The sequence below is a fragment of the Astyanax mexicanus genome, chromosome 5 (genome assembly GCF_023375975.1).
Source record: "Astyanax mexicanus isolate ESR-SI-001 chromosome 5, AstMex3_surface, whole genome shotgun sequence".
NCBI lineage: Eukaryota > Metazoa > Chordata > Actinopteri > Characiformes > Acestrorhamphidae > Astyanax > Astyanax mexicanus.
In genome coordinates, this window is record NC_064412.1 from 32134436 (window position 1) to 32157256 (window position 22821).

General features: G+C 36.9%; 1 protein-coding gene across 5 annotated transcripts in view; it reads right to left on the reverse strand.

Annotated features, from left to right (window-relative positions):
* LOC103036891 (interleukin-2 receptor subunit beta) overlaps nt 1-22821 on the reverse strand; it is a 42931-nt gene that overhangs the window by 13093 nt on the left and 7017 nt on the right. Inside the window, exons 1-2 of one of the 5 annotated variants that reach the window (XM_007231205.4) lie at nt 15744-15814; nt 532-572 (exon numbers count right to left, since the gene is read on the reverse strand). The exons of 1 other annotated variant lie outside the window; for it this stretch is intronic. In XM_007231205.4, coding sequence (XP_007231267.3) covers nt 532-538 — 7 coding nt within the window. In that variant the 5' untranslated portion in view covers nt 539-572; nt 15744-15814. Of the gene's footprint in view, nt 1-531; nt 1960-13257; nt 13377-15743; nt 15815-22821 lie in introns of those variants that run through there. 3 more of the 5 variants (XM_022675525.2, XM_022675524.2, XM_049479165.1) reach the window with 3 other exon arrangements.

Below are 22821 nucleotides of genomic sequence, written 5' to 3' on the forward strand. Positions count from 1 at the left end.
CTTTCAAACTCTGTCTCTCTCTCTCTACCTCTCTCTCTCTCTCTTTCAAATTCTCTCTCACTCTCTCTCTTTCTAACTCTGTTGCTCTCTGTCCTGATTAAATGTGTTAAATTAATACAGTCACTGTTTTCCCTGTACTTACTACCAGTATATTATGTAGTTATTACTGCACTAATATTATTAATGTTTGCCCATATAGAAGAATACATAAACCTCTGCTCAACTTGAGTGTTCCTTTAATCTTAAATCAAATGACATCATGTTCTAACTTAGTTAAGTCTAACTTCAGTTTTTTTTCTGAAATGGTAAAATATCTCACTTTCAACATTTGACAAGTGTTCTGTGTTTTTACTGTGAATACCATATAAGAGTTATTTACATTTATTTAGATTTTACACAGCATCCCTACTTATTTGGAGTTGCAATAATAATAATAATAATAATAATAATAATAATAATAATAATAAAAAACTGTGGGAAATTTAACAACGTATACAATAAAACTGGTATAATTCCAATAAGAGAACCTACCTTCCATAATTAGAAGAACATCACATAGAAAGACAGATCTTCTGTGGACACAAGTAAAATGAGTCTGTATTAATTGACCTTCACAGACATCTCTCACCACTGGACCTCATGCTCTTTCACCAGCCACATCATGTGAGACTGACAGAACAAATGTGACAGTATTCTCTCTCTCTCTCTCTCTCTCTCTCTCTCTCTGACTGTTGAGAACACACACACACACACACACACACACACAATCCAGCGGTGATGTCCCAGATTAACCACAAGCTCATTTTCAGTAAGCCAACCCTGCTACCTGGAGAGGAAACCGTGGGGGGAGGGGGAGAGCTTCATCACCAACACTCTGAAATAAATCTATCTATTTATCTCTCTCTCCCTCTGTCTCTCTCTCTTCCTGCCTTAATCTACTCACACTTCTAAATAAATGGTAGTAGGCTCTTTCTTTCTTTCTTTCTTTTCTTTCTCTCTCTCTCTCGCTATCACTTTCTCTTTATCTCTCCCTCTCTGCTGCTTTACTTTTCTCTCGTTTTTTTAACTTTTAGTCTATCACTCTACCTTTCTGCATCTTCATCTATCTCCTTTCCTTACCTCCGTAAGCTGTTAGTCAGTAATCTCTTTGTTTGCCTCTCCCTCTCTCTTTCTATTTCTCTCCTTCTCTCTCACTTATTCACTTTATCTCTATTTCTTTCCATTCTGCTTCTCTGCTTTTCTCTTTAGCACTCTTTTGAACTTTTATTTCATATTTGTCTATCTGTCTGCCTTTTTCATCACTATTCTATCTCTCTATCTTTCTTTCTTTTCCTTACCTCCTTTTGCTTTTAAATAAATCAAATCTCAAAAAAATTAAATGCACCTGTGTTGATCCACTGTGTTATATCAAGTCCAAAGTCAGTTCAGCGTTTTCCCGAAAAATCTAACAGCACCTTATGCTTCCCTCTGCTGACAACCTTTATGGAGATAAGGATTTCATTTTCCAGCAGGACCACCAAAAGTACCAATTGGTCTTATATAATATTCTAATTTTCTAAGATACTGACTTTTGGGTTTTCATTGGGTGTAAGCCATAATCAACAACAATAAAAGCAATAAACTACTAATAGATTACTTTGTGTGTAATACATGTATATAAAATATGAGTTCTACATTTTAATCTGAATTACTAAAATAAAGTAACTTTTCAAATATATTCTATTTTTTTATAGATGCACCTGTATGTCAGTTGGTTCTCTCTCTCTCTCTCTCTCTAACTCTCTTTTTTTCCTCCTCCTCTATGTATCTCCTGTCCTCTTCCTCTCCTTATCTCTCTCTCTCTCTAAGTGAGTGGGTGAGGTGTTGATAAGCCATATTTCCGAGCATACCATCAACAGTTTTTATTTTTGAAACCAAACCACAAACAGATAATCTAAGTAACACTGTTCTTATGAGATACAGTGCTAAGTAAAGCTTAGAGTGTGGCTTGTGTTTCTGCTTTCTGTTCTTACCCCTGGTACAAACTAAGAAAAGCTCACGTGAAAAAAAGAACAACGTGAAAAAAACTCCAGATGCAACTTAAGAAAAGCTAGTGGTAAAACCCAAAACCAAATCCTAATACAACCTGGAACACACCAGATACTACCCAAATAACATTAACATAGATACTACTGACTACTAACATAGATAGTACTGAATACACCCGAGAAAAAATTAATGACAACCCTTACTTCAAGAAGAACCCTAAAAACACTTCTGATACAATCTGAGAAACATTCCCGCAAAAAGCCCCCTTACACAACAACAAAAAAACTCCAGCTAAAACATTAAGAAATCCCAAAAAATACACTGAGTTGGACCCACAATAAGCTCCTGATTCAAACCAAAAGCTCCTAATGATATAAAATGAGTTTTAAAAAATCACTTCAGTTTAGGAATGTCCTGATCACATGCTCCTGAGTCACTTGATTTTGACTGTCTGCCGATACCAAGTCTCGAACTGATACTTTGGCAATACAGTAAAAAAAGGAACACATCCTAGTTGTCCCTTAAAGTTTTTAATAACTTTTTTTATTCTTTATTTTTGAAACAACGGTATCAAAACTTTTTGATACTATTTTAATAATAAACAAGTACTGAATAGCTATTTTCATTTAAATAGGTCTTTTCTTAAATAAACAAAATGTTTATAAAATCAAATATCAGACAGAAACACTTCATCACAATTCTCTGGCAATTCAGTTAAAAAAAAACTTAAAACATGCATTTTACAAAAGATCAAAGTTCAAAAATCAAACTTTAAAAATTATAGTTTAAAATGTGAGGTGATGCAGGTTCCTTGTGAATCTGATATAATAATAAATATATCTCAAAATTACAACTCTGAGAGTTGTTCCTGTGTACTGACAGACTGACCAGGGGGAACTAATTAATGGACGCACACCCTCACAGACAGGGAGGGAGAGCAGTGTGTTAGTTAGCAGTGCTGTGGCTAATTGAACTGCACAGAGCTGTTTTGTGGGGGAAAAAAAGTTTTTCCTCAGTTTGTTTTTCACCTCCGCTCACACTGTCTCTGAACGATACTCCACTCACAGAAGACTAGTCACCTACTCGTTCACATTGAAGTATTTAGTCTACTGTTTACTGTCTACTAGTCTACTGTTTCTAAGTGCCCAGTCTTCGCTTTTCACCAATGTGTATCATTTACAACATAAACGTATCGACAAGCTAACATTACATTTTTGATAAATCAGTAATCCGGATTTTTTCCACCTGATTCTCACCCATTGAAAATTATATGATCCGTTTCGATTTTCGATCACATGATCGGATCTGGAACATCCTTACTTAAGTTGCTGAAACCACCAGAGAAACATCCATATAACGGCAAAAAGGTCCTGACAGAACACTTCTAAAGCAACCTGAGAAAATGTCAGATAAAACTTCTACACAACCCATGATCCAGATAGGCTCCAACCCAAAACACTCCAGGTATAGCAAAAAAACTCCCTTATACAATAAATTAAACTCCAGATACAGCATAAAGAAATCCCAGGAAAAGCACTTGGAATAACACAAACAAAGCTCCTGATACAAACCAAAACACTCCAGAGACAACTCCAGAGAAAATGTCCTAATACAAACGTGATATATTTCTGATAGAAGCCTGAGGAAAAAAAAAAAAAAAACACTTAAGCTGCTGAAACCACCTGAGAAAAACTCTTTGATACAACTAGTGTATATATTTAAGTCCAGGCTAACATTATATCTTTGAGTGTGGATTAATATTTTCTATGAATCAAAAAATCATGTAGGATTTAGGTCAACCACTGCAGATCAATAAGCCAGTTTTAAATGTAAAAACGTGTGAAAGCCCTGGCACACAAAAAACAACACCAAAAAAAAAAAAAAAAAAACTACAAATATTTTTTAAATATCTCAGAATAATGAGGAATTATTTCAAAATAACAAGAAAGCCTATAACTGACTTACAACTCACAAAATATTGAGAAAGCATACCACTGACCTACTATTTTAAAATTATGCAGTATTGACTGATTAACTCAAGTTGATCTTTCTTAATAATAAAAAAAATGTTATGGTTTACTGATCTGCAGTGTTTTTTTAGTCCTACAAAATATTAATCCACACTTTCTCACAAATCACAGATATAACATTAGCCTGGCCTTAAACTTCTCAAAATGCATCAGAAGTGTTTCTCAGATTATATCTGTATATGTTGTGACAATGGGGTTCCACAAGAAACAGCGAATGACGTTGAAGCACTCCTGGTAGGAGACGTGGATTTGTGAAGTGAAGCCGCTACAAGGAAGTGTCTTCCGTCATCCATCTTTAGTAAAATGATGTATACCGTGAATTGAACATATCTAAATAATAAATAGGAATTTTTAGATTCTTATTTACTGTTGGGCATGTAATCTCTCTAAACGCATTAAAGGAGTGTGCTGTAAGCACTATGAAGAAAAATGATTTTAGATCTTTATTCTAGTCCGTGCACATGACTAGTGCGTGAACAGAGCAGGGGTTGTCGGCCATTGTTTCTCACAGTAGTCCCACCTGTTTGCTTGCTCGTAAAAGGTCAGAAAACCACAGTGGAGAAATCGACCGCTGTCGGTTTCAGGTGTGGTGGAGCTCCGCTCTTTTTACAAAAACAAAACTTGAGCAGCACTGCAGGAAGGTATTAGTGTGGTTTTTGAGCAATTTTTTTTTTTGAAAAATATCAACATATTTTTCTGTCATTTTTGTTTTGCATGCAATAAAACTAAACATATATTTTTTTGCACTTTTTAATTTCTACATTTTTTTTTATTATCTTCCCATTCTTAACCTTTTTCAACCAGTAGGCCAGTCAAGACTATGTTCCTTGCTTTCATAGAACACAACCAGAGAAAAAAAAATATCTGAAAGTGTGATGCTCTTCCCTATATTTATATTCTGACTCATTATGATTATTAGAATGTTTTTAAATTTCATATTTTTTTTATTGCAATTTTGAATGTATTATGGCATTATGGCATTATATGTTTCAAGATGAGTCATCTGATAAGATTCAAGTGCTTCTTGTGTACCATGGATAACAGTTAACCTTTGGAGTCAGTTTTAGACAGATATAGCGTTTGTGTTACACAAAATTCAAAGTGCCATGAAGTGGTGGCTGTCTGAGTTTGTGGTCGCCGTGGACGAGGCACACAACCCAGTAAACAAGAGCCGGGGTTTTATAGGTCTAGGTTAGTCTGGCTCTCAGGTTTTCCACTCTTTAGTATGTACCCGGTTTTGAGAGCAAGTGAGTACTTTATAAGACACAACATTTTTATCACTCATTTATTCTCCACAGACCTTTAATCCAGTAAAACTTTATCAGCCGACCTTTAAGACACATATTTGAGCAATTTGGCCATAGAGTATACCATGTTCTTCTTAAGTGAATTAAAGGAAAGCACTTTCAGCAATACTCAGAATGCCGATTGGTCATTAGAGATATGCTGCCAGGTTGAGAGAGAGATTGATAGAAAGATGGAAAGAGAAAGAGAGAGGAAATCAGAGATAAGGTAGAGCGTTACTGATCACTTATAAGATTTGGGAAGTCACAGTATGACAGACAGTTATGAATCATCAGGTCAAACAACTATGCAAATGTGTCTATGTAAGGGTTCAGTAGTATAAGAAGTTACAGTCCAAAGAAGTCCACAGTCTTTGTCTGGTTAAGGTGATATTTTGACATGATTTTTTAATATAGAAAAATCTATTTTAGAAGCAAGAAGTCTGTTAAAAAAAAGAATGTACTGCACTGCTGTGAAGGGAAGCCAGTGCTTAAACTTAGCATGTTTTTAATATCCGGTCCAAAGCTGTGGACAGGTTTTTTGAATAGGGGGTGCTGTGCTGGGGTTTTGGTGGTGGGGACGTCAAGATGGGGATGGGACTGCTGTATGACTATTACATCTACACTGTTTTTAACACTCAAGTTTACATATCTTAAACTTTTAATGTCCAACATGAAATATGACACACAGAATCCACTTATACACAAGCCAATTAACAAGAAGCTTCAAACTCTACACAGCAGTTAGTTTCAGCAGGTGTAAAAACAGTAATCACACCTGGGTTCGGCCCAAAACAAAAACACAGAGATCTGTAAGAGGAGGTGGTCTAAGTCCGATTAGAAATGAATTGCAAAGTGGTTGGTTTGTGGTGAGAACATGATCCTGTCTCGTTTCGACCCAAATATTAAAAATACTCCTTTAATTTGATAATCTGATATATTAACCAGATAACACTAATTACCACAGCTATGAACAAAAGCTGACTCTGTTGCTGCTCCACGCTGTTTAACACAGAATGCTGTGTGTGCAGCATTCACTGCTCACAACCGTGTGACTCTCTTTACTATGTGGACATCTGCACTGCTTAACCTATTGAAACACTGTGTTTGAAAGCTCAGCTGCAACTTTTCTGCATTCTGTTTTAAAGAAGATTCACACTGCACAAATTTACATGCTGGTCTGGAACACAGAAGTTTCTTGCTTAACTTTCTTGCTCCTGCACCAGACAGCTCTGACAAATCAGAGGACACAACGTGCTAATGAGATTTATTGTTGCACATTCTGGCACATTTAGGTATGTGCCTGTGGAAAATCAAACCAAACTGAGGGGAAAACGCTCCAAGTAAACTGATCAGGACAAGAGAAACAAACTACAGGTGTGAAAATGCCTAAGACTATATCCTGCACACTGTTACACTGCAAACTACGTTTCAAAGTGTCAGTCAGAGTTTAGCAGTTCAGAATATGGAGGGACTCTGCAGTCACTGTGTGCAGGTGTGCAAGGAAGGACTGGAAAATCTTATTATAAATATTAATTTGTTTGATTTCTTTTTGTTTCTTTTAATTTATCTGATTATTTTTCTCTGATCATGTAACAGATTTTTCAGATCATACTTATGCCATCAGGGGGTGCTGCTGCAGCACCCTCACCTCCCGTAGTTATGAACTGATCACATATCCTTATAATTTCATGAGTTGCTGCAGAAAATATCATGCATATTGGTCTTACAAGAAACAAAGCCAATGTGTAGTGAAATGTGTAAACAAGGCTTTATGGTCTCCTTTAACTAAAATAGGTCTTGAAAGTTTCAAGCATTTGAGATAAGCAGTAGGCTTATCTCAAAACCACATGCTGTCCGCATCCTCTGTGACCAGAGATTTTATTAGTAAGTTTGCATGATAGCATAATCATTCAATTTAGAACCATTTTAGGTTGTTTGAGGATTTAGGGGATCTTTTTGTTGGGGAGCTAATAACAAAGTGGGTTTTTTTTTTTGCTTTTTACAAAAGCTTTAGTTGATATAAATTTTATTCGTTTAAAAGTATTCATATATACAGTGCTTAAAAGATCAATGTCCAGTTTGCTCATGTGTTGCTATTTATTTTTGCTGCACTTCATTTTATCATTTTTGCAGTTTATCTTGAAGATACATTATGCAAATTCATACAGAGGCTGTAAAGAAGGTAATGCCTTAGTCATTTACACCCCCCATATTTAATGGTTTGGTGTCTAATAATCTTTATTTCAATTGTTCAATCATTATTAATCAGTCAAACACTGATATAGTTAAAAATGATCATAGGCAAAATCTCTGAATGCAAAAAAAAAATAGTTTCTATGTTATAAATATCGTTTTGCAGTGTAAGTGGTTTAAAGTGTGATTGCAAATTATTTACATGTTTCAGTTTGGTAAAAACATGCTTTAAATACAGGTTTACTAAACGTTTTCAATATTAGACCTATATTAATAGCCAGAGTTATTTGTGCTATCTTAGTTGCAAAGTTAAAATGTAAAATTCACCTAACAAAAAAAAATACTTCAGTTAAGTACAGCACAAAAATATGTCCACTGCTGTTCTGTGGTCAGTGCACAGTAGGAACATTGGGAGGTATGCTTTGGGTCACTGTCCTGCTGGACAGATCAAACCTCTTTCTATTGGTTTTACAGCATTTGTCCTCTTCTCTCAGCAGTATATTATATTAGAATATGGGTACAGCATGATGCTGTAGATTTGACATGATTTGTAGACCTACACCCTCTGCTGGCAGCATGCAGAACAATTAGCATTGCTGTGGAGCATACAAAGTCAATAAAATAAAAAATAAAAAATCAGCATTATAACTGCATTAATTAATAAACAAGACTTTGTGGTGTTTTCTGAGAAATCAGCTGTAAATACTGTATTTTTTCCTTTCACTGCCAATTAATGGTTAGGATAACCAGACAGTGTCCGGACCACTTTCTAGTTTAAGCCCAAGTTCAAGAGTCCTGTAATTTAAACCATCTCTACTGTTCATATTCAATAACCCGAAAATAATTTCTGAAGTAATCTGAATATTTAGGTGGACATATCATGTAAACATATTTACATTTTAGGTCAAATAAAAGGTAGATTTTAGCTCAGTAATTGGTTTTCTCTGTGCATGTTTATGGATACTCTGAATTCTTTCAGTTTTTTCAGTCTGTGTATGCACATACTTTGCAGTATAATACAAAAAGCTTTTACGAGGGCACTAGTGCTTACTATTAAAATCATTAAACGTAATATAAGCAATTCATATTTGCCTGTTTAGTGGGTCCATGTCTACAAAATGCTTACATCACATAATTTTGTGAGATTACTGGTTGGCTGCAAAGTTGAAACCAGATTATTGCTGATTATTGATAAACCCTAACCCTACCAGATTACTCAAGTGCATGTAAATGTGTTTGGATTACAGACAAAATTGCATTTGCAGTTACTGGATTAACAAATGCTTATAAGTGGAGTTATGTATCCATAACTAAGTTTTGGGAGTTGATCCACGCCCTCACTCCTCCCACTTCCTTCCCTATTTAAATCGTCACTTCCTCTCTACATGCTCGTTGAACAACCTCGCAGTTGAACGACCCCGCGATTAACCTGCCTCGCAGTTGATCAACCTCGGCTGCGGCGTTGACTCCCGCTTCTTACCTGCTCCACGATGGTACTCCACCTCTATGTCTTCTGCGACTGGCGTCCGACCTCGCACGACCGGCTGTTCTCGTCCACACCTACTCCTCCACCGCCACTGCTGCCAGCTGGTGTCTGCTGTCCTGGCTCCTCAGCCCGGTCTGGCCGCTACCGAAAGGTTCCCTCCGTTCTTCTTTCTCTCTTTCTCACCTCTGCCGCTCCCGGCGTCCACGCCGCTACTGCTGCCGCGAGTCGTTGCCGGCGCTACCGCTACCAGCGCCCACGCCGCTCCCGCGGCCCGTTTTTTCCCTGTTTTCCCTTCTAACCTGCGTTCTTCCGCCGGGCCCGCTGGCGGGCCGTGGCTCCGCCTCCCTGCAGTCTCGTAGGGCGGTGCTCGAGCGTGGCCACTCCTCCTCCTCCTCTCTCTCTCTCTCCTATTCCTCAGTGTCTGTCCTCCATACCCTCTTCTGTCTCCTATTGCCATCATCTTCCCACTCAATCGCCCCCCATCTTCCCGCTCCATCTTCTCACTCCATCGCCCCCATCTTCCCATTTCCCCTGAGTTCGCTCCCGCTCTTTTATTCTTCTCTGCCCAGTCAAGGGCGTGGGTCAATACTAGCAAAACTCTCATAGCCTGAAAAATTAAAGTATTTCAGATGAGGTATTGAGGAGGTTAGTTTGGTTGCTGAGTGTTGATCAATCTAATAAACTGTGGGAAGAAGCTGTTGAAGAGTCTGGATAGGAAATGTCTGAATACTCATGTTTGAGTTTGTGCCAGAAATTGGAGGGATTGTCCACAATTCTGGTAGCCTGTGGTCTAAAATTCTGGTAGCCTGTGGTCTAAATGTCTATGCTTTAGAGAAGAAAGAGTCTAACGACCTTCCCGGTTGTCTTTAATATACGCTATAGGAACTAAGGTCCAGACAGTGCTGTAGCTGCTTAGTACACTCTCTAAAGTCCCTCTGTTGAACATGATAAGAATGGGGAATCCTTTAAGGTCAATAACCAGCCCTTACAACATCGTCTGGAGGCCTGGTTGTGTCACTTGTGTGTGTCCAGCTTTTGTAACTTCTTTTGCAGTTCATCTGGTAGATATATGTAATTACTGGGCGATTCATTACTGCCTATTCACCACAGCAGTTAATCTCAGCAAATTGTGTGATTAATATATATATATTTTTCAGTTAATCGACAGTCGATTATTTTGTGTTTGGGTTGGGTTAAGACAGTACGTCACACCATTTTGTTGGACCTGAAGTGATCACTGTGAGTCTTACTGTCAATCTAAATAGAGTAAAAATACCCTACTCCGCATCAGAATATAATTCGCAAACTCTCAACACCACTGATCCACCACTAAACCTAACAGTGTGGGTTAGTTCCTATTTGGCCATGATCCCGTTTTTAAAATGTATTGTTAAAGAACTGCGTTGTTTTTTTGCATGTGACCACAGAAATAATTTCCAGTGATGTAAACGGACATTCAGACATTTTTGTATGTGGTTTGATGAAAGCACAGGGTTTCTTTTGGAAATTCTTCCCAACATTTTGTTGTAATTGTGCAAACTAGGGTATTACAGGATAAACAGTTGTCTAGGTGAGAACCATGGAGAAATCTATGCTTCTCTCAGTGCATGCAAGCAAAACTGTCTAATATCCACTTTTAATCAGATTCAGCACTCTTGAGGTTCGTTGGAAAGAAACGAGTGGTGAAACTGTTAAAACATTGCATGATTTATGAAGGTCCTCAGTCATTTGTTTCATTTCTACTTCCCCAATAATGGATTGCTATGGGTAGTATTTTTAAATAGGTCAGAATAGATTATTTTCATATGTAAGGGTCAAATGGGGAGCACTAACTTTGAGATATAAATAAGCTTAGATATACAGTATACAGTGTCCAACAAAAGTGAGTTTACCCCTGTGAGTATACATTTAATTTAAGTCTAATTTAAGTTTAAGTCTCGGGCTAGGACAAGCAGACTGAGAGACAGCCCCATCCACCAGGCTGTGAGGATGCTCAACTCTCTCTGCTTTACCCCTCCTCCCCATCCTGCCCCCAGCACACACTTACTCAGTATACTCTGTGGCGTGCGCTGCGCCCTCTTTTTTCTTGAGTGCACGCCCTCTCTCTCTTTCTCCAGTAAAATGATTTTTGGGGATTATACGGAGGTGTAATCCGAACCGTGAATTTTATGTACAGTTACACCCCTAACATATAGCGTCTCCCATTCTTTTACATTTATTATCTTATTTTCTGTACTTTTGGAAAAGGAGAGTAACATAATTTCAGTCCTCTGTATGTCCTGTACATACGCAGTTTTGACAATTAAACTACTTGACTTGACTTATCTTTTACAGTAGACAACACTATAGAAATTAAACTTTTATACAGCTTAGAGTAGTCAATGTACAGTTTGTATAGTTATATAGTTGGCAACACAAGTGAGTACACCTCACAGGCATGCCCAAATTGTGCCCAATTGCGTCATTGTCCCTCCCTGGTGTCATGTGACTCATTACAGTTACTAGGTTTTCTCATACTGGCCACTGGATATTTAACATCACACTTCATGGCAAAGAACTCTCTGAGGATGTGAGAAATATAATTGTTGCTTTTCACAAAGATGGCCTAGGCTGTAAGAAGATTGCTAAGACCCTGAAACTGAGCAGCACAATGACCAAGATGACGCACAACAAAGTCCACAAACAGTATTCTAAAGACAAGCAGTCCAAGATCATGGATAACTGGAATCATGTTTTGCGGTCTGATAAGACCAAAGTAAACTCATTTGGCTCAGTTGGTGTCCAGCATGTGCCATGGTTTGTAAGAAGTAGCGAGACGACTAGTAGAATCATGGCCGGGGGGTGTCTGAGTGCTGCTAGCACTGGGGAGCTGAATTCCAACATGTACTATGACATTCTGAAGCAGAGCATGATCCCTTCCATTCAGAAACTGATGGTTTTCCAACACGATAACCAAACACACCTCCAAGATGACAAATTTGCTGAGGATAGTGACCTAAACCTATTTTAGCACATGTGGGGCATCCTTAAGTACAAATTTTCTAACATCAACCAGTTCTGTGATGTCATCATAGAGGAGCGAAAGAGTAGAGCTTAGATTCTCTGTCCGAACCTGACCCAACCCGAGGCCCGACCCGAATACGGGCGGGGTCAGGCTGAGATTTCTCACCACTTTTTAAATGCTATTCATATTTCTATATAAAGCTATGGCATGATGATCATAATATAGTAAAGTAACAAATCAAACTGAGTTTTTAAAAAATGTTGCACAAGTTATAATTTTATAATCGCACAGCTCTGGAACATTTAAGCTCCTCCGCTTGTCCGTGCATAGCCTTATTGTTGTTTTGCACTAAGGCTATACGTTTAAAATAAATAAATGTATTTGTTCAGAAAGTGTTTTATAGTCTTAAACATTGTTAATTATATTAGAGTAGACGAAAGTAATTGTAAATTATGTTATTGTTCTTGGTCTGTTCGGTTTGATAAGTGTACAGTGCCTTATTGTTGTTTTGAAAAAAATTGAGGGGTGTACTCAGTCCTGGGAGATAGTCTTTACAGGTGCCCTAGAATGGAAACCTTTATATTCTTGGTATACTTAATGAGTAATAATGAGTGTACACAGTGTGGACATCCATTAAACAACAGAACCAAAACAAGACCAATTTCAAAACCACCAAACAGATTTGATTTGATCAGGTCCCATGACTGCAGCTTTGCATATGCTTGTGTCTGTGGAAGGGTAACTCAGACCTACAGTATTAAACAGATGAGGTTCAGTAATACTGTAAAATATAATAACAACTAAAATAAAGCTATGCTATGTGGTGCTAGTGAGCCGTTGAAAATGAGTTCATTATTTGTTCGGCAAGACAAAGTATCAAAGTGTCATAGGTATCTATTAATAATACATCAAATGACATTGTAAAATGATCATGCATCAACACATGCATTCTATGACAAATCCATAACCAATAACATGACTTTGTGAAGTCCACAATAAAAAGTGGACTTTCCTTTACTTTATGTTGCAAATCATCACATTTTATATCAGAGAGCCAATATCGTAAATTATGTTTTTTGTAAATTAATTTTTTTGTTATTACACAGTAGCTGGTTTGCTATTGTGAACAAATATGAAAGAACACATTTTTACAGCCTATTCAATAAAATCATAAAGCACAAAGCTTTTATAAAAACACAAAACAACGAGGCGAATACTGTACATCAATACCTGCTTTGTTTAGGTCTGCTGTAAAATCCCAGTATCTGTCAGTTTCTTCCATTGCGTAGATTTGCACACATTACTTTTCATTGTTTTATGCTCACGAACACAACTAAGATCTGAAATGATATGAGGAACATTATGCTCTCAGCAACTTCCAGTAGGAAGTGAAAGAACTTTGTGGAAATCACCGCACTTAACTGTTTTCGCCTAAAGTTTTCTTATGATCTCTGCACTTCTTATGATCATAATGATCTCAACATTAACACCAGTATAGGTGTTATAGATTATAGATTCACCAGTATTGGTGGCATAGATCTGGATGGTGCATTACAGATTCTGCATAGATATGCTCACATAACATTTAATTAATATTCAAAAACATCTAATATATATTAGATGCACAATTTGTTGCATTTTGCACTTTGTATTTGTATCTGTATTGTTGTTCTATGTGCACCACGGTTCCGGAGGATCGTAATTCCATTACACTGTGTACTTGTACTCAGATAGAATGACAATAAAAAGCCTCTTGGCTCTTTCTCTCTTGAGAAGGGTATGGTTAATGTTAGACTATGGATAGATGGAGGGATACATTTTGACAGATTATCATTTACATTCAAGTTGCAAGTACTCTTTAGAAAAATAATAAAAACAAATCACACAACCGCATAAACAGCACCAGGAGCAGATAGCTCTCATACCATCAGTGGACCAAACAAGAATCAAACCCCAGACCAGCTATCTCAAGATGACCAGAACTCTCAGGCTTGAAAGCATCTTTTACACAAGCGTACCAATCTAGTGCCCAACTGGAAAAAAGGCTATAGTGTCAAAGTGACCTTTTTATATGCTAGTTAAGTGTTAATTAAGCATCTATGAGCCATCTACAACAGACAATGAAGTCCAAATGAAGTGTTACTGGGCTACAGTTGTCACAGACTGCTTAAGCTCTAGGCTCATGGTCAACATCTGAATAAAATAAAACGCTATGACACAGAGACATAAAAAAGCTTTACAGCAGTTTGCCAAAATGTATGTAAGCCAAATATATTTTGGGAAAATGATTGGTGGACAGATGAAACCAAGATAGATTTTTTTTGAAAAAAAAGAAAGACCACCCAGAAATGGATGGAAACAAAGTGCTGGAGAGTTCTGAAGTGGGCAGCATAAAAAAATGTAAATTCTATTGAAAAACAGTGGAAAGATCTTAAAATTACTGTTTGGAGAAAGAACTATTCAAATATATGAGACCTGGAGCAGTTTGCAACAGAAGAGTGATCCAGAATTTCAGTTGAGAGGTGTCAGAAGCTTGTTGATAGTTATAGGAAGTGATTGATTTAACATATGTTTTTCTAAAGGGTGTGCAACCAAATATTAAGTTAAAGGAGAACTCCAGTGTAAAATTATCTTTTGATGTAGTAAAACATGATTTAAAAAGTGCTTTCCTTTTAATAAATAGCACTCTTCTGTTCTCCCATAGCATTCCGAGATCCAGAAATTTTAACAGTTTGTCCAAACACCCTTTAGACTGGGTGACACGGGGCATAATTTGCCATGATGCCTTGGCCTTTCTGGATGCCATGCCTTTTCCACTGTTATCCAGGCTCAAAGTAGCTCCTCACCTCCTTGCAAGAATCCAGATAGCCCTGACATTAATAACTTAAAAAGTGCACAAAAAGCTTACTAAAAACCATGCAAGCTTCAGCTCCGAGCTCCACCATTACTCCTGCCGCCGGCTGCTACACTATGCAGAGTCTATAGTTTCAGCTCTGGATTTCGGAACGCTGTGGGAGAACGGAGGTGTGCTATTCATTAAAGGTAAGAACCAAAAGTCAATTTTGCACTGGAGTTCTCCTTTAAGGGTGCCAATAATATAAATTTTTGGCTTTTTTCTTTTGTGTTGTTATTATACGCACAAAGGAAATAAACATGTGTTTAACAAAACGTGTAACTGCATTAATTTTCTGAACAAGTTTTAAGGGTGGCAATACTTTTGGTAATGACTATAAATGCATACAGAACATGAAAACCACTTGGTAAAAAAATGGTATGTGGGGCCAATAAAAAATTCAACACAGTGCAGTTGACCTTTAGGACGGATATCCTTGTCCCATTTTTTCGGTGTATTTACGAGTTCTGATAAAAACCACACACGTGCACGTACACACACACACACACACACACAAACACACACAGTAACACTCACAGTTGTGCCCCACCACTCTACCACTGCGACTTCCTCTTTCCCTCTCCCTCTACCTACATGTTTCAACACGTCTTTCAATCATCAAGTAACCAAACCAATACTTACACCCACCTAAATCCAAAATATAACACAAGTCTACATAAGCCTAACAACTCAAACAGATTCATAGATTACTTAATCTATCTTGAACCCACCTATACCTATAGCACCATACCTATTTTAAAGTATTTCTTGGCAAATACATGGTAAAAGGCCAAGTAATTAATAAAAAATCTGTGTATCTTACCTGCCTAGACTAAATCAAAGAATTTTTCAAGGTCCTCACGTATCACACTTTTTTAGAGATGAAAAAGCTTTGGTTTTTTTGAACAAGCACAAAAAACGCTTTTTTCCTTCTTGAGTCTTGAAACTGTGGTTTAGTTCTCACTTCTCTGGAAACCAAATGACGTTGTGCCCTCCTACCTGCAGGCCTCACTTCCCAGTCGTCGAATCACGAAGCCCAGCTTAATAAAAAATCCCCTTCGCTGTTGTTGGACTTTTCCACTGTCTTATTGTTTTGTTTTTCTTTTCTGTCTTCTTTCAGAAAGAGGCACAGGACTATACTTTCCATAACATTTATACACACTCTATATTTAGTAACCACTCTGTAAATGCTTACAGTGAAATTACCTAAAATAACGCACTTAAATACATATTTTTACATAACAAAAAACTGGCATGCCACCACCCACCTTATCTGAAGAATATTAGGGCTTAAAATAGAATAGTCATAGAATACTCTTCACATCACTAATCGTCGCCAAGAAAAACATCCTCACAAACTGGGGACAAAAAATCACAGCATCTTTAATCACTACAAAGTCTATAAAGTACCAAAATTTAACAAAAAAAATAATAATAATAGAATTCGTCAAAAACACTAAATCTGACTTAGTTTGTACATCACTATTTAAAGCACTAAGTGTCATTGTTACAAAACACAAGATCAACAACAAAAGGCATGCAGCCAATCCACAACCATTTACAATATATAAAGTATATGAAACAGTAATGTTTACAAACATACATGAACACACACCCAAACATACACATCTATAGGTAAATAATATGAAATAAAATTTGCAGAATCACACTGGAAGACTGGATAAGTTAAATTTACTTCTGAATCTACTACTTAAATTTACTACTTAATTTCAGGGTAAAAAAAGCTTAAAGTAATGTTAACTGAAATGTATTATACTGTAATTGTAATTTGCCTAAATTGTCAAAAAACATTTTGTCATAGCAAATGTTTTGTAAAGTAATTCTACTTTAAATTTGACAGTCAAGTAAATAACATGAATTTGTATTTAGTACTCTATAAAATGTTATGCTAAAAAGCGAAAAGTACAGCACACAGTCAACAAGTAGCTTGTAGGTTGAAAATAATGGTTTTGGTTTTATAGCCTACAACAGCCCCAAAAAGAATGGACAGGTAAATGTACTCAGAACTGTGTCTTCATGTAATGTAATTTCACAGCTCTAGAGTGAACCTGCAGCTAGCTGCTGGTTATAGAGCGTGAAGAGATCTTAAGTTTAGATCTCACCAAAGGTTCAGTTCTCCATTATCAAAGGCCTTCCTGAGTCTGGGGACACCATGTGATAGGGGACTTCTAACCTGCAGATGGGAATACACAGTAAACAAATGCTAAGGGGGAGGGGCTACAAAATGAACTTCTTACACAGTATATGATCAATCACAACAAAATGCTGATTTTAAAATAAAATTCAGGAAAGAGCCAATTTTATGATTTTATTCATTATATTTTGACATTAGCAGATTTGCTTAAATATTTTATTTGCTTTTCAGTAATGTTCCTTATCAAACAGAAAATGTTTTTATGTAATGCTTAAATAGAAATCCTCAAGATTTAGTGGTATTATGTCATGCAGACAATTGACAAAGATCCTGGCCTGTAAGAACTTTGACTAAACTAATAGAGTTGACTTTAAAAAAAAACTGTATTTTATTATTCTAAACCGGCTTGTCCTTGCACTTTTACAGTGTTGTAGTATTTTATTGACTTGTTTTTGTACACAGCACATCACTAGCCTCTGAAAGGATCGAAACAATGTGCTGCAAATAGCAGAGTCTGTTCAGGAAATGGTTGGTTTGAGGTCAAGAGCAGGTAATAGAGGATACAACTACTGAGTGTGCATGCGCACTAATGATTTTATATTAGTCGTTAGTAATAACCCACATACAGCAGTCTGCAGACTCAACGCAGTGGCAGTCTGACAGTTCCTGAATATATTTTATCATATTCCACCTCAATAAATCCTGCAGCACAGCAGTCGACATAATCAAACATATCATTATCCTTGTGAGGCCCTCCATTCTCATATGTGAACATTACAACATTTCTGCTTCTCTGCATCATGAAAATTATTTTTTAAAACAGTGACACTTTGGCCTCATATGGAAAAAGTGTCCGTACCATCTAGTGGTCACATAAAAACATTATACTTGCATTATTTTAAAAAAGATAGTGGGAATCCCAGTCAAAATTTCTTCAGCCATCCCAGACAGAAACATGGGCGTGGTTAAATTTCTAATCTGATTAAATGTTTAAAACTAGTTTCTGTACATTATATAATATGTGTAGAAATGAATGTAGAACGCTTCTGATCCCAAATAGCAATGACAATTTTAAATGTTAAAATAAACTACTGTCCCCATTCCTTCCTGTAAAAACAACATTTAATTTTTATACTTGTTAAGGCCTGCTAATCCTAATTAGCTACGAGAAATTAACCATGCACTTCAAGTAAAAGCCCTCTGGAGGTTAAGGAACACATGACTGGATTTCTCTTTCAAACTATTAGTTTATTCTACAAAATACATCTAATCAAGTTATATATATTACGTTGTGTATAATTTGTGTATGCTAACTAGGTGTGTTGTAACTATGCGCATGGGAATGTTCTTCTTAGATAAAATCAACCTGCCCAGGGAGTGCAGGTAAAAGCTATCCATTTGGCTTTTAAGCTGACAGCCATGTTCTGGATATAGCTTAAAAGGCTAAAATTAGAATGGTCCATTTTTTCCATCTAGGTAATGGTAAAAACCTGCTTTAAAATCTGAAATTTGGAAGGTTCAGTATAATAACTAATTTTTTAAATCTGTAAAAAAGACAAATTCTTTCCAATGTATTCTTGTATCAGAGCTGGTGCAGCAAAGAGCTCCAAGCATTACTTGACCTGAAAAGATTTTAACCACATACATTTACACTTCATAGGCAAACATGTTTCCTGTTAATCCAACTAAGATTCAATTGTTTTGAGGTGCATAATAAACAAATCAGTGCATATTGTAATGGGATACTCAGAAAAGGTGTTGAACCCAGGTCTTATAACTCAAAGTGCAGCCTTCTCACTGGGGGAGCTACCTAGTGTGATGGAAATGTATTTAAGGTGATTCAATATTAATAAGAAGGGTGTAGCGTTTGTTTCTTTTTGTCTGTTCTATTATTTTATTCCTCAACCATATATATAGTCAATACGTGACAAGTTACAATGATTGGAATGTGTGTATGTGGTGTGCAGGGCAGGTGACCACACAAACTCAGCCCATAGGGTTCCATAAACATAAGTGGCACAGGTTACTGACCAGAGCAGCAGGTTCTGGAAGCTACATGTCACAAAATGGTAAGCTTCACCCTCGCCCCAGGCTCTAGAATGTGCCGGACCGGTCAAGACTGGCCAAGTGAGGTATGTGGAGACGTAGACTTTTTACCATAAATGGCAAAATGCATGAGGGAAGGAAAAAGGGTACAAATATGCTGAGATGTTGGCTTTATGGGGGAGAGAGAGACTTGAACGCATGCTTTGTAATGTATTCTGCCTTTTCTCTCTATTAAATAATTTGCTACTCACTTGATCCAGACTCAGGTTTCGTGCTTTATTCTGTCACTACTTTTTTATCACTACACTAGTAAAGGTAGATGAATGGACCTAAGGGCAGAGTAGACAAGACTGAGAGCAGATTGAGCAGATGTGTGATTTGAACCCAGGCCACTTTAGCTGCTAGACAAGTGCTCTACGTGTGAAATAGAACAGAAAAGCCCACACCTAATGTGGGGACTTTGTCAGAAATAAACAAAGGATGCCAAGGAAAATGGGCTTTCCTGGAAGAAATGGAAAATGGACAAACAATGTCTCCTCCAACAAAAAGGAAACTGAAGAACTAAAAGAGTGAAACAGAAAGAGAGAAGAGAAAAGCATTGCCTTCCTTCAATGGTGAAATGTAACTTTTTAACCTTTTTTTCGTTACTTTTGTTTAGAGAGTATGAAAAAGAAATAAAAAAAGGTTCAAAAGACGCAATAGCTTGAGAGGAGAAGGAATACCAGCCACTTTGCTACTCTCACTCTCTCTTACACGTATACAGAGTCCAGTCAGAATATATGACCGCCTTCTTCTTTCTACACCCACTGCTCTTCTTATCAGCTCCACTGACCATAGAGGAGGATCACATTGTATTAATATAATTGTAATACTCCTTGTAATAATCCTGTATTTGTTTCTCTGGTTACTTTATTATCCTCCTTTTACTCTGTTCTTCAGTGGTCAGGACCTCAGAGGAGCACCACAGGGTGCTGCTTGGTAGGTGGGTCATTCTCAGCACTGCAGTGACCCTGGCATGGTGAATCAGACTAGAGCTTAGATCGACCCAAAAAAATCCAACCCGAGCCCATGCACATTCTGCTCGAGGCTGATCCGCCCCATAAACTGTCATTATGAGTCAGACATTTTTTTTGGTAAGTAGAGAGTTAAAACTGAGCTTTAATAAAAACATTTTCAGGCTGTTTAAATGAGCGAAATCTGTTCACAATGATGATTATTAACATTGCAACACTGAAGATGTTTAGACCTATTATTTAAGAAAATTAAGTTTATTAAGATCAGATCTACGAAGGATTAAAACACGAACAAAGCAAACAATGATCCACAGGCCAAAACATCAGTGAACTTGGCTATAATTTAACATGGTTTAAAAATATTAAACACTTTACAAACAAACTTACTTAGGCCAAGAACATATAAAATAGGCCAAGAACAATAACATCATTTACAATGATTTTCCTCTGCTCTAATATACTGAACAAAGTTTAAGAATATAAAACACTTTCTGAACAAACAAACATTTTAATATTTAGCATATAGCCTATGTCCAAAAACACACACACACACAAAAAAAAACAGCAATAAGGGTATGCACTGCAAGTCAAGTGTGTAATGTGGACAAGTAGAGGAGCTCATCTGCGTGATTATAACATTCTAACTTGTGCAACTTTTTTTTAAAACACAGTTTGATTTCTTACTTTTCTATATTGTATAGCTTTATATAAAATATAAATAGCATTAAAAAAACAGACACCTATGTCACAGATCATTTTCATTAGCCCGACCCGACCCGGCCCGAGTTTGGGCAGAGAATCTAAACTCTAGATCAGACACAGCAGTGCTGCTGGAGTTTTAAACACTTTTTGCTGTCTCTTTACTTTATAAGGCAGTGGAAAATTTAATTTGAAAATCTGAAAAATTTGAACTCAAACCCAAAGTCTTTATTGATTTCTTCAAAACTTAGGGTTTATAACACAAAGGTTGCATAATATAAACCAAATAAGGTCATCAGTTCGTTGATTCGCTGAAAGCACTTTTATTGTGGCAGAATATGTCATTGGTCAACTAGGCAAAACCACCATTCCCTTTTAAGGTTATGATCCTTTTTAAAACTGTGTACTGTATATGTGCAAAGCTGCATCTGACAGTGTCAGGCTGGTTATGTCTTCTCACCTTCCCTCAGGATGTATATCAAAACATCACACATATACTTACACACTGTCCTCACGACAATCTAAACTTGCTTTCAGCACTAACACTTAAAAACATTTGCAAAGCAGAATCCGTATATTTTTATAAATAAAACATCCATAGTAGAAAAGCTTTGCCTTGTTTTACTATGACCACATAGTCCACCATTAGATGTAAAATTGGTCCTTCCTCAGTGGTCAGAGAACAGTGCTACCCACGGGATGCTACTGTCTAGATATTTCAGGTTGGTTCATCAGTTCTCAGTTCAGCACTGACATTGTGGGGTTTTTAAAACTCCAGCAGCACTGCTGTGTCTGATCCATTTATACCAGCACAACACACACTAACACTTAATACACCACCACCATGCCAGTATTATGCCAGTATTGTAGTATGCCACTCTATTGCTGAGAATAATGACCCACCACCCAAATGACAGCTGCTCTGTGGTGGTCGTGTGAGGTCCTGACAATTGCAGAACAGAATGAAAGGAGGATAATAAAGTATGCAAAGAACCAAAAGGACTACGGTCTGTAATTTTAGAACTATAAAGTGCCCCTATATGATCAGTGGAGCTGATAAGATAGAAAGATATTTAACCACATTAAGATGTTCAACATCCCCCTCTTTTGCATAGCTAAAAACAGCAGCAGCCATGGTAACTAAAAATACATGTGGATGTTTAACAGTCAAACATACTGGTTGATTGACTATATTTAATCATTTTTGTATGAATATGTCACTTTTTTGTTCTTACTGTCTTTAGTGAATTTTTTCTTATATGTTCAAAAGGGACCATAACATATAAGAGTATCTTATTAGAGTATCTTACATCTTTACATTTGTATGTTTAGCGTAAACTATTTAATGTTTAAATGTTTACTGTTGTACCATGGGTCAGAGAGTAATGCAGTTCCAATCCTCTGTACTGTACATACAGCAGTATTACCATTAATAAAGACTTTGACTTTCATACATAAATGCTTCTCAAGTGCTTCACAGAGTGATTTCAAACCAAAAATGGGTGAGGAGTGTACCCACAAATGTAATTATGCATTTAAAAGACTGGCAATAAATATATGTTTTAATAATTTTACACAATACTACTTTTATTAGTAATCAAATCTAAGAAAAAAACACTGTGTAGTGGTGTTTCTTGTCTTCATGTTTGTCTTTAAGTTATGTACCATTTTTATGTACCAAGATGCATAAAAAGTGGTTGGTGTGGTACAGTGGATAATACCACCTCCTGCCAGTAAGCTACCATGTTACAGATCTGGGTGACTATGCTGTGCTACATCAATAAGAGTCCTTGGGCAAGACTCCTAAAACTACATTGGCCCAACTCTGTAATAGGAATAACCTTGTAAGTTGCTCTGGATAAGAGCATCAGCTTAATGCTGAAATGTAAATGTACAAACTAAACATTGCTCCCAAAGTTTTCTTATTATTAACTGCTAGCACTCTAGGTAAGCCTGTGGTGCTGGATCTCAAAGAATGACATATATAT